The 16,826-nt window shown below is 43.3% G+C and overlaps 1 protein-coding gene across 1 annotated transcript in view; it reads right to left on the minus strand.

Annotated features, from left to right (window-relative positions):
- Positions 1-146: 146 nt before the first annotated feature.
- Usp24 (ubiquitin specific peptidase 24) overlaps positions 147-16,826 on the minus strand; it is a 126,345-nt gene continuing 109,665 nt past the window's right edge. Inside the window, exons 61-68 of the mRNA XM_028785408.1 lie at positions 16,457-16,570; positions 14,408-14,473; positions 12,442-12,508; positions 11,306-11,384; positions 6,378-6,453; positions 5,007-5,093; positions 4,574-4,684; positions 147-2,770 (exon numbers count right to left, since the gene is read on the minus strand). Coding sequence (XP_028641241.1) covers positions 2,708-2,770; positions 4,574-4,684; positions 5,007-5,093; positions 6,378-6,453; positions 11,306-11,384; positions 12,442-12,508; positions 14,408-14,473; positions 16,457-16,570 — 663 coding nt within the window. The 3' untranslated portion in view covers positions 147-2,707. The remainder of the gene's footprint in view (positions 2,771-4,573; positions 4,685-5,006; positions 5,094-6,377; positions 6,454-11,305; positions 11,385-12,441; positions 12,509-14,407; positions 14,474-16,456; positions 16,571-16,826) is intronic.

The following is a 16,826-nucleotide window of genomic DNA, read 5'->3' on the forward strand; positions in this document are numbered from 1 at the left end:
GGAGGACACACAGCCTGACTGCATTGTGGCCCCACACTGTCAGTCCAAGTACACCAGGAAGGGACTAGATGTGTCAGGCTGCTCCCCAGTGTCCCCCATAGCCCCAGTCTAACATTTGGAGAAAAATGTCTGTGAGACTCCAGTTCTACATTTTTGAAAAATTTATTTTATACTCTTAGAAGCTAAGAACTCCACCACACATGAACCAAATTTAGAATCCAGAGTCTTTCCTAGTTCCTACTTCCTTTCGAAATTTTATAAACAAGATTTTGTACACAAGAGGTAGCAGAGGAAAATTCCAGTCTGCTTGTTCCAAGCTCAAAAGATGCTGTACACGCCTTGGTGCTAGCAGGGAGGGTGGGGCAAGCCAGGTGAGTCTGGTGGCTCAGGCTCCAGGTCTTACAGCTAATAGCTGTTGGTGACTGACTGTGAGAGGCCGCCTGGGGAGCTACAGGCAAGCTGCCTGTGGGAGGCTCATCTGTCGGTCCCAGGAGCCTCAGGGGCAAGAGAGCAGTCCTGAGGTTAGCCTGGGCTGAAGGAGCTTCTTGAGAACACACAGCATTGAGTCACTTGTGCAATTCCTGCTTGATTGCAGACCACTGTAAAAGATTATAAAAACATCTTCATCCAAAAATTGGCAGTAAAAATGACAATTCTTTCAAGGCAGGCCTGCCGTAATTGTCACTTTGTGGTACTACATTTAAAAAAGTCCTCAGAAGGTTAGTGGACTGAAGCTGTTGGAAACCAAGTGGCTCCTGATAATGTGGAGGGATGCTCACTGCAGCAACCAGGGGAGGGAGGGATGCTCACTGCAGCAACCAGGGGAGACGATGGACCAAAGTCAACAGTGCCGGCGATCCTGACTCAGCTTTATGTGAGGACAGCAGGCGCAGGGGCGGAAGGCGTCGTTTCCATAGGAAATAAGGGACTGACTAGAAGTGGCAATTTCACTCCTGAATTCGGGCTCCTGAGTGCAGTTGCTGGCAATGATATTCCTCTATGTATCATGGCCAGCGTTTCAATGCATGTCCCACACAATCTTCCTGCAAGCATGGGTGTGAAGAGATGGTGAATTGGGAAGGGAAACAATGGGATGGGTGTTCAGGTGTTCGAAATCAACTTTAGACCCTCACTTTCAAACACTATAAGAACACCAGAATCAGACCAGATCTGCCACTTGCCTGTCTGTTTCCCTGAGGACACAACTCTGTTCTTACATGCTGTCCCGTCCATCTTTGTGAGTCTGACCAAAGCTGGCTCTGGCCTGTGGTAGGCTACAGAACCCACAACTGAAGCTAGTTGCACGAAACATCTACAGTGAGATGAAGGGTCCCTGAAGCACACAGCAGGGACTGCTACCTGCCTGCCGAGTGTCCTCACAATGCAAAAGCAACCAAAAAGGCACTTAGGGGCTGGCTGTGCCTCTTTGACTTGGCAAATCTAGCTGACAGTGGCAGCCTGGCACTTCCAGAGGCTCCCCCAGTTTTGTGCATGGCAAGTGGAAAATAAGGCAGAACTAAAGGCGAAACAAGGCTGACACTGAGCAACTGAAGATACAAAATGTACAGAACACAGGAAATGGCTATGTCACCCCAGCCTCAAACAAGTGAGAGATGCCATGTTGGCAAGTTTAACTAAATGGATGGTATCTAATTATTTCCTAGTTACTTCAGAGAAAGTACATTTTAAATCTTGCCTTTTCAATATTAGTCACAATAATATTGAAACAAAGAAACCAATATTGAAACAAATTGGAAACAAAGTCTTGAATTCTTTCTCTGCAGTAAAATTCTGAAGAACCTCACAAAGCAGCAGCTCCCAGTCTTGGTACTTAACTCAATGTACAATCAATACAAGGGCCACAGAAATGATGTTTAAGCAAAACAAATGATTGCAGATCACATGACTTAAGACTAGTTTATTCAATATGTCTCCAAGCATTAAAAGGATGGTTTTATGAAGTCAAACTCAATAAACTTATAAAGTGCTTTTAATTTTGTTGTTTTAAATTTTATTTTCGGAACAACGCATCAGTCTTTAGTGACTGATGTCAGAGAACACACCCTATTCTTCTAGAGAACAAAGTCTTTTGTTTTGTTTTAAATTTATTATTGCTCTTTTCAATTTTGAATCAGAAAATACCTCAAAGAGCTCAACAATGGCACAGTTTCTGATCCTGGAAGCATATCATCAAGGTCTGAGACCATGCTGAGGGCTTTCACCAGAGACCAGAGATTCTGTATAGAGGAGACATATTAAATATGAAGGCCTGTGTAAACTGGGTTCATTACTATTTTACAACAGAAAGAATTTTACCACATATCTTCACATCATTCTAAATTGAATATTCCTATTCAATGTTACTGCAGATTAATAATTTCCCCTCACATTTCTTCTCCATGTGTCACAGAGAGAGCCACAGATTTATCCCTTGTCCTCACTCTCCTATGTCCATGGATCACAAGTTTGCCACCAGATTTATTTCCTAAAATCATGTGTCAATGCACATGTAGATGCTGCGATAGCTGGTCCACATTCCAGAATTCTCCCAACTGCTGCTAGCCTTCTAACGGCCAGAGAGGTCTCTCCTCTGGAGCACACGGTCCTCATCACACTCCTGGCTCCCACTCAAGGCTCTTTTAAGGCCCTCAAAGATGAGATTCTGGTTTCCCAGAAGGTGCTGAGCATTCTGTCTGGGCACATGGCTCTAAGGATCAACATCATCAAGGTCACTTCTTAGTTCACCAATCATCATGGGAGATTCCGAACCCTGTGGCAAAGAAAGGAAGTTAAGGTTCTTACAGTTGAAGTCAGTTACCCACACTGCCTTCTTCCTTGTGTTCTGTAATTTAAGTATATCACTGAGCAACTAAATTCTGCCTATTGGAAAGGATGAGAATACAATGCTAACTATTACTCCTCCTGGCAACTCATGGCCACGCGAAACATTTCCATTTGTATGGTCTTACTTAGTCACCAAAAGAACTCTTGGACTGGCCTCAGGCTGTACTTTCTTCCCTGTACCCACACAGTGACGTCATTCCTGACTCTACCACTAACTTTGGTAGCCAAGTGGGCTGTATCTTGTTTATATGTTTAATAATTTGTTTTGAAGACCTAGTCCATGCCTTGGGACTACTTCCACTTGAGGTGGGGATGAGGAGAAGAAGAGACATTCTCCTGTGGAAGGAACAAGCATGTTTGATAAATTAAAAGCCAACGCTGAGGGGTGAGGTCTATGGGGTCAAGTCAAGCATCATACATGGAGGATCCTGCAGTGGCAAAGGAAGGCCACTGAAAAGTTTCAGAATGTGACATACATAGTACAAGCCATAGTACAAGCAGGGAATTCTCACAGAGACCACCAAGCTTGGGATGAGAGGATAAATGGGTGGGTGCTAAGTAAAAGGCCTGGGGTAGGCCCAGGACACAAGGATGTTACATATGGGGGATGGGATGCCGAGGAAGTGCCAGCTTTGGTAGGAAAGTAAGGAGCTGGGCAAACTAAGCAAGCCAAGATAAAGCAAGTTTACCCTGGAGCTCAGGAGCTGCAGTGGTGGATGGAATGGAAGCCAGGAGGCTGTCTGTAGGATGGAGGTGTAGCTACCAAGGAGACTGAGAGGAACAGTCAGTCAGGAGGGTAGGAGGAAGCCCAGAGTGAACTGCTATGAAAGGCCAGTAGTACTACATCTTGTTGCTGGTAGCCAGGATAAGAAACCTGAGAAACACGGGCCAGCTGCCATCCCAACTATGGGGTGACAGGAGGAGAGGGTGAGGCTGAAGAGAGCCGGGGCAAGAGCTGCCTGTTTTTTAAGATGGAAGAGAAATAACTGTGAGGAAACATCTCTAAAAGGTCAGCAGAACAGAGTTCAGGACGGGAGGTAAAGGCCATTTTCTGGATGACTACGGGTGGTGGTGAGGTCAGCTGCTGGGAACCAGCTTCCATTATTTCACATTGCAAACTTGGACCCCCAGCCATCCGAACAGTGAGATGAACAGCTGCCCGATGAAGCTGTGAGGAGGAGACAAGCAGCCTTTATGGGAAGCAGCATCTCCAGCCACAGCCGCAGCACCATTCACTCACAGGCAGGTAGCTGGCTGCCTCCGTGCTCAGAGGAGATGGCTGTGATGGAAGGCCGTGGACCAGGGGAGACTTGGCTCACAGAGCATACATTTGATTCTCTTTCCTACACTCACGAACAAACAAACTTTCCCCTCTTTCTTTCTTTTGTGAAACTCATCTTGAAGGATTTGGAGACCCCCTAAAAAGTAGGTATCCTTCAAGCTTCATGGAACTTTCAAGTCCACATTTCTGAATGGAGAAACAGACAGCAGTAAGTGTACAGGCCCTCTGCATGCTGGCTGCAGACACCTGAGAGTCCGGGGTTCATTTCCCTCATGGCACTGCTCAGCTATGGAAGTGTACAGCCCCAGCTTCTCAGCCCACAGAACCAGAGGGCTAAGCTGGCCTACCTTTATACCAACTTTCTAGAGCAAGGTCTTTTGTTTCTTGACCTTCAGACTGCTTAGGAGCAGATGCTGCCCTTTCAGCCAAAGGCAGGCCCAGAGATACCTGCTGTAAGTGTCTCTCTCCATTCTCATTGGCAGGGCTGCTCTCTGACCCATTGCTGCTTCCTGATTGCTCTTTTTCATTCAACAAAGCTGTGGCATATGCTAATGTGTCCTGCAGAGTCAAACACAAGAAGACAAGTTAGGGGCTTTTCCTGAGCAGCAACTACTCTTTAGTGACCTCTGGTGGCACCTCAGCAACAAAGCACCTCATAACCCCTTGGCCCTCCAAGACCCCACTGAACAACAATCAGCGGCTCTTTTCTCTGGCTGATCTGTTCGCACTGTGTCTGGTGACACCAGCTCCCTGTCTTCTATGTAAAACCCAATGGCTGCTTCTGCACCCCATTTCCTGGCCTTCCCTCTCTTCTCTGAGTTGTGGTTCCTAAGAACCTGGCACAAGGGTTTTAAAGTATGCTAGATCAGACACGCCTCACCTGAGCTGAGATGGTTCGCTGAAAGGTTTTTCCAGTTGAAGTTTCATTAGAGACATTGCTCTGCGGAGTCCAATAATGCTCTGACATCTGGAGACAAAGGCCAGGCAGAGGTGACAAGTAAGCCCCCAAGTGCACAGTTCCTATCTCACACACCAGAGTGTAGTGTCCGACACCTCAGTTATCATGGAACACTGTCTGCCAACTTCCCACAGGAAACACTGCTTCTCAGTGAGTACCTGCCTATAACCTTCTCTTCAAAGTTAAGGCAGATGGTACTTGTGAACAACCATGGTTCAAATATATTAAAAGGAGAATTAAAAAACTAAGTCATTCTTAGGTTTTAAATTGGGCGCCAGTCTGAGCAGTCTGAGTGTTGTGATGAAGCCCTGCACCGTCCAATTCTGCCCTGCTTCAGACGGTAGCATCTGTTCAGCCACAGATCTACCCTCTCTATATGCTACTGTCTCCGAGCTCTCCCCACTGACGACAATCTCAATTCCAACAGTCATGTGGCTGCTCACACTCCACGTCACTTCCTGTCACCACAAGTATATAACAGTACAAGAGCCTCTGACTACCGACCTTTGCTATCAGTTTTCTAGTGTATTCAGTCCCCATCATATCATTACTGTTGTTAATCTCTTACTGTGCCTAATATCTAAACTAAACTTTATCATAGGTACATATATCTAAAAAAAACCCAAACATAGCCTATGTCCGTTCAGTACTATCATCCACTTGGGGGTACATCCATTCAGAGCACAAGCCTTTGGGCTGGAGAGATGGCTCAGTTGTTATGAGCACCTGCTGCTCTTGCAAAGGATGTGAACTTGGATCCCAGCACCTCTAGGTCCAGAGGATGTGACACCCTCTTCTGGTCTCCACGGGCACTCACAAGCATGTGTGTATACTCATATACATAAACATAAATAAATAAAATCTTAAGAAAAAGAGAACAGCTGTGAGGTGTGGGGATCGGGTATCACCGCACTAAAGCACAGCTTGAATGCATGTGTGTATGTAGTGACTAGAGACAGCTGAATAGCTGGAGATAGGTTGGTGGCTAAGAGCACACATTCCACTTGCAGAGGACCTAAGTTTGATTTCTAGCTATGTCAGGCAGCTTACAAATCCTCTAACTCCAGCTCCAGGGGATCTGATACCTCTGGCTTCCATAGGCACTAACACTCACGTGCACATACATACACACACAATTAATAATAATAATAATATCTAAAAATAAATATTTGACATCTAAAAATACTTTGAGGTCATTCTACAAGTTAAGTTTAGGGAAAAAGCCTTTTCCAGGTCAGGTGTGTTGCTTTGGATTCCTATGTTACAGAGCAGGAACATTCAGACTTCTACTACCTTCTTTTGTAACCACTGCACAGCCCAACTCCAGTGGTGGGAATTCTCCTTGAAGTATTCTTTAGCAGCAGGGCACCTGAGATCAAGGAGATTATTATTAGTCAAATGCTTTTTGAAAATATTTTTGTTCAACCACAGTGCTCCATTTTGAAACATATACACTACTTTTTTTTTTTTTTAAGATTTATTTATTTTATGTGAGTACACTGATGCTATCTTCAGACATACCAGAAGAGGCCATCAGATTCCTTTACAGATGGCTGTGAGCCATCATGTGGTTGCTGGGAATTGAACTCAGGACCTCTGGAAGAGCAGTCAGTGTTCTTAACTGCTAAGTTATCTCTCCAGCTCAGTGTATGCTGCTTTTACTAAAACTAAATTTACCCTTTATGTTTGGACAGGTAAGACCAACATCCACTTGAACTCCAAAAGGCAGCAAAGGCAATACCATGCCTAGTCTCACTATCTCTAACTTGTCAACAGTCCTGCTAAAATTGAGAGCTGGGGAACTGAAGAAACCCAATATATTTAATAAATAATCTTTTGATCTAATTCTGGAGACTAATGTTTAAAGCCTGCTGGGAGCAGCTCTCTCCTTCCCACTTTACTTCCCCTATTCACAGAGCTAGCCTTCCTATGTGAAGACAGCACTGAAGATGATCTTGCTACTGATGTGTAGACAGCTGTGTGAGGACACGGGACAGGCAGCTGTGCAGCTGCTGGCAGGGCATATGCCATGGGTCCTAGCATCGCTCAAAGATGCCCATGTTGACATCAAGTCTAATCAAGGAACACGCAGTTGTGGTGGGGTGACACCTTCTGTGGCCAGAGTACTATGTCCTCTAGAAAAAAAAAACATTATTTCAATCAAGCCCGAATTTTCAGGTTAGTAAGTTCAAGCACAAAGGATTAAGGCCAACAAATGACACAAATCCAAGAATGGCAATTTCTATGCCTACAACCTGGGAGGAAAAAGGTGACTAAGTTCAGTCAGAGATAGCCACTATATAGTTACCAACTGTTTGACTGTGAACTACACAGGGTTAGACCAGCACCACTGTATATCCCAACATCAACTAAGGAATGACACACAAAATGTGGCACATGAATACAGTATCAGCCTTCAACAGGAAGGAAGTTCTGCTACTCCAGAGCGTGGACAAACCTTGAAGATATTGCACTAAGTCAAGCAAGCTAGTCATGAGATACCCAGTGTGGTCAAATTCATGAGGCAGAAATCAGAGTGGTTGCCAGTGGCTCATGTGCCAGGAGCTAGCCTGGCCTGGAATGGCTTGAAGTGGGACACAGCACTAAACGAGGAGGTAATTTTTTTCCCCTGGCCTTCTAGCTCTCTAACTATACCAAATGCTTGCTGATAGCTTCTAAAAAAAATCCTAAAAAACTTTCTTGCTTATTCTCTGGTTAAAAACCCTATGGCTAGCAATTAATACCTGTTGCCTAGCAGGGTGGGATTAAGTAAAGAATTTATTGCTATCACTCCCTTCTTTGGCCAGGCAGCCAGAAGTCTCTCTGGCTAGGCTGGTTAACTCTTTGTGAACCAGAAGAAAGAAAGAAAAAAGAATTTCAAAAAATCTTTTACCAAGGCAAATATGCACAGAAATATACACAAATATGCAAATATACACAAATATGCAAATATACACAAATATGGACAGAAACATACATATTCACACCCACGTTTATGTTCACATTCTCATTCATACGTTAACGTGTTGCCGGGCCAACCACCTGTCTCATACACTCCACAAGTATTCACACTTGCATACATACATATACCTACACACATACATACACATACCTACACACATACATAAAGACAGACAGACATATACATTTGGATCGATGGATGGCTGGATGGATGGGGCAGAGCTCTCTAGTCAAACCATCCAACCAACTTCATTTCTTTTCTCTGGCCTTTTTATACCTTCTTAGACAAAAAGTTCTTTAGATACAATGTTACATAAAACGGGAATCACAGATGGATGCTGACAACAAGTTCAAAGCAGTGTTTCATACTGCAAGCTCAGAAGTTCAAAGCAACAGTTCTTACAGAGCCCTGCCTTATCATAGTGCACACCTGTGACTTTATTCTTGGACCTAAATGTTTTTCCTTAAACACAAAATTGTCCCAAGTCTATTTCTCTTTTTAGTCTGATTATGAAAGCTCATTGTATTTCTTTTCATACAGTTTTTACTTATTATTATGAGGAATGGGCACATTCAAATCTTGGTTCTCATTCTTTTTCAACTTTCTAGCAAAGCAACTAAGACCATCTCTTAAAAGTTTCTTCCTGGGGACTTCCGGTCTGGGCCGGAGCATAGAGCAGGTCTCAGGCAGCAGCTCTGTACCCAACCTCAGAAAACCGAGAGAAAGAGGGCCTCCCAGGAGCTTTAACTCAGGCAGCATCCCAGGTAAAAATGAATCACCCGTGATGTCTGCTGTTAGAAGTTCTAATCCAGATGCTGGCCTCCGAACTTATACTACTCAGACCTTTGAAGGGCCATTGACAAGAACATCAAACAGCTAGAGATTGACATCACTAATCTGAAGAAATCCCTTGTTTCGCTGTCTGAAGAGACCTCCTAAAATCGCAAAGATCCTTATTGGACTTGATTTACTCTAGTACAATAGAAAAGGCTGTGTACAGCTCTTGACTGTGTACAGCCCTTAAAGAAGAATGTTGCCTTTACATAGACAAGACAGGGAGGGTTAAAGAGAGCATGAAATAGGTCAGTGAAGGCCCTGAGAAAAATCAGAGAGAGAAAGAGACAGATGAATGCTGGTATAAGAATTGGTTTTCAGCCTCTCCAAGGTTGTCAACCCTACTTCCTCTCACCTTGGGACCATTATTTGGGTTCTTTTTGCTTATTTCTGCTGGTCCCTGGGCCTCAAATGGGCTGACTAACTCTGTGAAACAACAGATAAATAATTTGGTAGCAAAACCTATTCAGATACATTATCATAAGTTAGCTATGGAGGACCACGAGACTCAAGATGAGGTTGTGACTTTATACAGGGTGTTCCCAAAACCCATCTCCACCCAACCTAAAAGAGGGGACTTCTGCCCCTAGACCAAGCAGAGAGGGGCCACCCAGAACCCCCTCTGTCAGGCGATCTGAATTCTTGCTTAGGCTGCGAGGCTAAGCACTGCAAGGGAATATAAATAAAAGATAAAAATATCTCTCTGGGTTCCCTGAGGGACAAGCCTGACTGCATAGGGGTTGATGTCAAAAGTATCCCCTCTCCAGGAAAAAGACATCGGGATGGGTATGGCCCTCATGCCTCACTGGACAACGACAGGGGGACCGGTGCCATTACAAGGTCCCCTTCAATTACTGGAAGTCAGGCCTCTATCCCCACCTTCGCAAGATTAGAATCGCCACAGCCCGTCTATACTTAGAGAAGGGAGGAGATGTCAGGGGCAGCCCTGTTTACACACTGAAGGCCTAAAATCAGCCATAGGCCTAAAATCAGCAATAGGCCTGTCATACATGTATACTAACACCAAGTCTTGGGTCTCTGTGGAAAAACATTGGAACAGATGGCTATAAGCTATTGTCAACAGGCAGCTTTTGTGGATAATACCAATTTAGATAAGGACAAGTGAGTCATAGTGACCTGTCCCCTGAACCTTCACCCAGCCAATACCCGGTTCTGAAAGATATCTGTATTCCCCCTGAACACCCACACTCCAGTGTCATCCCCTTCCCCACATCCTGCCTTTCTGTGTTTATAACCCCTGTGTGAATGAATTACGATTTGAGAAAAAATAAATAAATTATTTAAAAAATTTTCTTCCTAACATTATTTGAATCAAATCAGGAATTTTAGAATCACTAATTCATCTAAACAGCATTAATTCATGAAAGTTCATCTTTATGATGATCTTCAGGAAATCTGATCAATAGGGTGGGCTAATACCCAGGGATTATTATATTAACTTAGTAATGACAGGGAAGGAATATCAGCTGCAAGAAGCAATCCTGAGATGAAGTTGCTTTGGTACCTTACCATTGAGCTCACCCACTGCAGACCATGTACAAAACAGTGGGCCACCTCCAGGAAGGCCACTTGCTAGCCTCAGCCTCTCCAAGATGGCTCCTGACACTCAAGGAAGAAGGAAATGGGGACCCAGTATTCATTAGGGTTCAGAGTTTTAGGTTTGGAAGATGAAAGGTTCTAGAGATGGACAGTGACCAGTACAAACTTTCTTTAAAAATTTATATTCTTTACTATTTATAAGCCATGGTATACATCTGTAGGCCTGAAAACAACTTGTGGGAATTGGTTTTCTCCTATAAACACAGAAGAGGTAAACATTACTGAATTGAATGAGCTGTAACTTAACAAGGTTTCAGGTGATTGATATGCTCTGTATACTGTGTCATGTTAGAAAGTTCGAAGATGTGGGCATGCCACTCAAACCATCTGTGATTCGACATTCACACCCCCAAACTGTTGTAAAGATTAGATGAGGCAGCACAAGTAAAGCACCTGGTAAGGTGTCTTGGCTCACAGGTGCTTGACTGATATAGGTGACAAGATTTTATTTCTTGAGAGATTGCTTTCAAACTGGGGACTTTCAGGTCAGAGGAGCTGCTGGTTAATGAAAGGGACTTCAGGAAAGGATACCAGGTGTTGTTCCTGAGGTCTCCAAAGCCGCCCGATTCCTGCCTTTCTGCCATATGGCCAGTTGACCCACCTTTTCTCCTCTTTAAAATTCTGGGACATCTGTTACTTTTCTAATATTCCCCCTTCAGTTGCTTTGGGAAAACAATCTGAACACATTGCTGTAGATTTCAAGCAAGATGCTCCCAAATCAGTCAGTTTCTTGTAGGTTTCAAAACAAGATAGTTCCCAGCCCCCAGTCAAACCCAATTCCTCTGTATTTTTAGTTTGTACTTACTTTTGAGCAAGAGTGACAAGAAATTTGACACACTGGTAGCAACGACTGCTGTCTACATGATTACTGTGGTGCATCAACGCTGGAGGGAGAGAAGACACTTTAATAAGAAGGCCCTGGACGGGTTCAGGTAACAGTGACTGTTTTTGCTCTGGAAGTAAGTTAGATAACTAGGTAGGGAACAATGACGTGATTCCATAGAATCATCCAGATTCTAGTGTTTTACTATGTTAAAAACAGGCATAAGTAGCAGCTTGACTTCTCAGAACTGAAAGAACTACAAACCTCCCACGCACTACTACCCAGACAAGAGCAGCAGTTACAACTATTCATCATTTGATAATGGAAAACTTACGATACTAGTTCTATTTAATGTTCCCCATCTTCTATTTTAGCAACTTAAGAATAAATAATACTTATTGTTGCATGGCATGTGCTTATGCTTTTAGGTTGCAGAGGACCTGGTAGGGCTGAGAGCTATGATTAGGGTACACTGCTCCAGACTGGGGCTTGGAGACCTTGAGCTTGTAGCTCCTTCTGTGAGGAAAGGTGGTTCTTAGGTTCCTCTCAACGCTGCCTACCATGTGCTGCTTAAGAATGGGGATATATTCTGAGAATTGTTTGGCAGGTGAGGGCATTGTTGTAAAAAATCAGGGGAAACTTATATAAAGGAGGACAGCTATACTACTAGTGACATAATCTTATGTGACCTAAATCAGACTTCTACAAAAGAAAGCCCAGACACAGAACATGGTAGACAATGGACATGTGAGTCAAAAGACAATCACACTTCATATATCTGACAGCACTGTTAGTCCAAGGTGTTAGTTTTGCTTTCCATGGCTGTTAAGGAAGGAAAAGATTTCTGTTATCAGAAAGACTCCCTTAGCTTGTAGAAAACTTTATAGCATTCTCAAACCTTTCCTGAACTGGGAAAGAACCCCAGTCTGCACCATACCAAGTAGAAGGACAGTCTCCTGGTCAGGATGAGGAACCCCAGTGTCAAGAACAAGACTTCTAATGGAGCAGTCAGTCCTGGATGGAAGTCATGGAGAGCAGAGGGACCATGCGCACGGGGACAGAGCTTACTCATTAGTACTTTTCACTGCGGGCACTTGTTCCTAAGCTGGCATACTTGCCTAGTAATCCATTTTCTGTCTCAAATACGAATTTAACGCGCTCTACTTGTATGGGATCTTCAATGACCTGGAGAGGAAGGAGAGAGTGAGCAAGTGGCACACAGCCTATGCATTAGTCTTTGCTGTTTCCTCACAGTTCTACTCAAGAAGTTAGTTTCTACAGCGAAGGTCAATACTAAGGGATGTTGTGCCATGGCCATGAATCGCAAACACATCCCTAATTTAAATCCCAAATACAACATTATTAAGGATCTATTCATCTCCTATATGGGTGTTTCTAACAACGATTTCCATAGTTTTCTGTGTGCTGTGAGGACAAATGTTTTGTGGTCATAGGGCACAAGTTTATTTTTAATTTATTTAACAAAAATGTGCTTAAGGTTTATTGTTGGACAGCTCTTCCTACCTGTCTAGTTATTGGCACTTAACGCTACATACTGTAGCCCACTGCTTGGGTCTGTTGCTGCCCAGTTCAATGATACATAACTGTGTATCATTTCCCAAAGTTTATAAACAAGACTGGAGTCAAAAAGAAGAGAAGGATCAGAAAGACAGGTTTTTAGTAGATGGCACCTATCATGTATTTTCCATGATGTATATTTATATTTTAAGCCATTTCAATGCCTCCTCTGAGCTAAGGTCTATTATTAAGCACTAGGTTTTTAATGGGACACAATCTCTTTTCTCAGAGAACCTTGACTAGTCTCTCACCAGCTCATTCCAAATCAAATTCTCTTAGTTCTTCTTCTGACTGATCTGCCCGCCACTGGCTTTCTACTCTCTGTCTCTTTTTCTTGCCAGGTTCCTGCATTCCTGTTCTCCGAATTGCCAACCCTGCTTGCTTTAGTTGTTCCTTCAAAACAATTGCCAAGAGGGATACTAAGGGGGGTCCCACCCATTCAGGGGAGAAGGGTAGGGGGTATGGGTAAAGAACTGTGGAAGGGGGTGACTGGGAGGGGGGCAGTGAGCAGGATGTAAAGCAAATAAGTAAAAAATAAATACAAAATAAAAATAAAGATTACAAAACCCCCCAAAAACCAAACAGATGAACACACACACACACACACACACACACACAAACGCACACAAAATCAACCAACCAACCAATCAAATAAACCCCAAAAACCCAACCCAAAACAAACAAAACCAATTGCCAAAGGCTTTTGCTATGCGACTGAGTCATTTCACTTTCCTGCTTAAACAGTTTGCGTGGCCCACCAGCACTGAGGGCAGAGGCTAGGAGACAACAGAGAAGAGCACAGAGCGCTTTCTGAACTGTCAGTAAATAAGGAGTTAAGGGGAATTGGAAGCTACATGCACAGCAGAGGAAGCACATGGTTACTTATCTCGATGACTGCTGTTTGCCAGAAATGGAACTTATATAGCTAGATCACTTCACAGTCATATTTATTGGCTGAACATACCCTGTACCCTACAGAAAGAAGTTGGTGTCCTGGACACTGGCAGCAGGAGCCTTCTGTAACCTGCCTGGGTCATTACTCCCTCTCCCAACTTCTTCCCCAAGTTCCACTGCATGGTTCTACTCTTTAGTCACAGCACTGAAATCCACAGAGGTTCTCTGTTATAATGGAAAGGGTAGGACCAACAATATCGCACATGCAAATCCAGCAGCTGACTCCTGAGTATTGTCCCTAGGGTTAAGCATAGTGGGCACACAACTGAGGCCTCGACAAAGGTTAACTGTCCTCCATTATCCCTCTGATTTCTGCAGTATAATTGCCTGTGGTTTTGCCTGGCTTCCTCAAGATCCTGAAGGCTCCAAGCAGGTAGATTTTCATTGCTGCTCCTCTCTCAGTCAACAGTGTAAGTACCATGATTTTTATGAAGAAGAGGCAGTAAATGCAGGCAAACTGAATCAAACCCAGTAAGGAACTAGTGGTTTAAAACACATGCTAAGTAGTAAACACGTAAGTGCAAGTGAGTCAGTAGACAACATGAGACTTACCAGTATCTCATGTAGTAGCTGGAATGTATTCTTTAACTCATGGGGCGGAGCAGTCTCTAGCTGGTTCTGAAAGAAGGTTGTGAAAGGATAAACACTGGTAACTTTTTAGTGGAGAGCACTATTCTGAAATCCAGCTCTAGTTCTGCCACCGTTTGCCTGACATTGGGTAAGGCAATGCTCCCCTTGGGGGCTCAATTCCCCCAAATCCTTATCTGGGAGCAAATAAGGCAGTCTCAGCCTGGTATCCCATGATACTTTGCTATGTTATTGAGAAAAGTGAGCAAGAAAGGGAAAGGGAGGATTTTAAGTCATGGACAGCCCCATACTTACACAGCTACGTCCACACTAAGTCACTAACAGCCCCATACTTAGCTATACACGGCTGTGTCCACACTCTACTTTGCTCTCTAAAGATGCTGGTAGCGAAGAAAATGCAAATTAAAAACTCTGAGGTAAGCTTTATGTGAAGTATATTAAAAAGGCAGTGTATGAAACAGAAAAATCCACTAAGAAAACAAGGTTTATGAAACCCTTTTAAACATCTGAAATTTCATTTTTACTTCTGTGTATGTATGCGTATGTGTGTGCAGGTATCCAGAGACTATACGGAGACACTGAAAATTCCACTGAGCTGGAGTACAGGCAGTTATGAACTACCTGATGTAGGTGCTGGGGACCGATCTCAGGTCCAAACCCCATCTTCTGTACAAAAGTGAGTTGAGAAAGAATATTGCATTTCATCTGACACTTCTGAGGTGGCAGGGATGGGACTAATAAAACACCTTGCCTAGTGTTGCATGGATTATCAAGTTTTGAAGTCAAGTTCTGTTTCTTCTGCTTTGTAGGGAGAAGGCTCCTTGGGTTCACAGTCAGTGTAGTGAGTAAGCAGAGGAGAACTTCATCTCTGATGAGGACAGAACATCCTGTTTAAGAGCTACAGGGTGTATCTCATTAAGTACCTACTCCTGTTATCACTAATGTACCAATTACGAACATGGGAGTGTGAAATTCTACTATACGAAAGAACTCCTGTGGGTAGAAACTAGTACATACAGTGTGAATTTCATATGAAGAACCAGGAAGGAAACTGCCTATGTGACAAGCTTGCTCCTTAGGGCAGCATGGGAAGTGGACTATGAATGATTGGCAGTTCCCGTCAAAGTAGACTTTGGCTATTTGTGTACTTACATTTTTTCACCAAGAGAGTCAAAATCATATAATTACGTAAAGAGTGAGAAGCAAGGAAAAGGATGTGTACACTTAAAATGCTTTCCCAGTAACATCTGGGAAGGCAGTGAGCACTGTGGTAAAGCACTGGTCCACAGCCACACTCTGTCTCCAGACCCTACTGGCACTGGCCAAGTGTGTGCCTCTCCTTACTCTGTCCCAGTTTCATGTACTGGAAACCACATCTATCCCACAGGATACATGAAAAGTAAGCGAGTGAAATGTAGCACATTTGGCATAGCTTTTCTGTTTAGTAGATACAGAGGTGAGGTAGTAATGATTATTGATTAGTGCTTTATAATTAATCTTATCACTATTCTAGAGCACATAAAACCCTACTGTTGATTTTTAAGATACTGCAAGTAAAAAAAAAATGACAGCTGTTAAACAATTTCACCTAATAATGGCCATCACAGCATTAATAGCATTAAAGTATTATTCTTAACTCGTTACAATTGGACCATATACAAATGCTCACCACTAGGAAAGGGCTAAATGAATTCTAGACCATGAAGGGATGGAATACAGGAAATTACAATACCAAGTGAATAAAGACAGAACTATACAGTCAATAAACTCTCAATTATAGTAAAATACAAAGACAGAAAATAAAAAGACATAACAGAGGATAAATTAAAAGAATTCTCCTGGTGGTCATCATTAGATAGTGGAGTTAGGAATTCTTAATTCTTTAAAAATAAGCACAACACTATTTTTATAATTATGAAAAACGTTATCCATACTGTCTGGGAGCAAGAGAACATTCTCCAAAGGACTTCACAGAATGCCACCAGTTATTGCCAGGCTTAACTGAAGTTATACCTTAATGAAATGCAGCATCGTGAAGGAAAAGTGCTCATTGCAGAAACAGCAGTACACCACCATCTCCATGAGGGCCAGGAGGGAGCCAGTCAGCTCTCGCAGAGCAAACATGACCTGGTGAGAGGACACACGAGTGGGCTCAGCTCAGTCAGCAGTTGGCTGCTTTCACTGCAGGGTCAGAGATTAAGGTCCACTCACACTGTTTTGTTGTTCTGTTTTTTTTTTAGTTTGAGGTCTGAGGATGGATTTCAGGGTATCTCAGTCTACCTGTCATTTATACAGATCTCTACAAACATGCACTTTTTATTCCCTAAAGAGTCATCTTCACCAATTTTCAAATGCAAGCATTCTCATGAGAGATTAATGACTG

The sequence above is a fragment of the Grammomys surdaster genome, unplaced genomic scaffold (assembly GCF_004785775.1).
Source record: "Grammomys surdaster isolate TR1022 unplaced genomic scaffold, NIH_TR_1.0 100, whole genome shotgun sequence".
Classification (NCBI taxonomy): Eukaryota; Metazoa; Chordata; class Mammalia; order Rodentia; family Muridae; genus Grammomys; species Grammomys surdaster.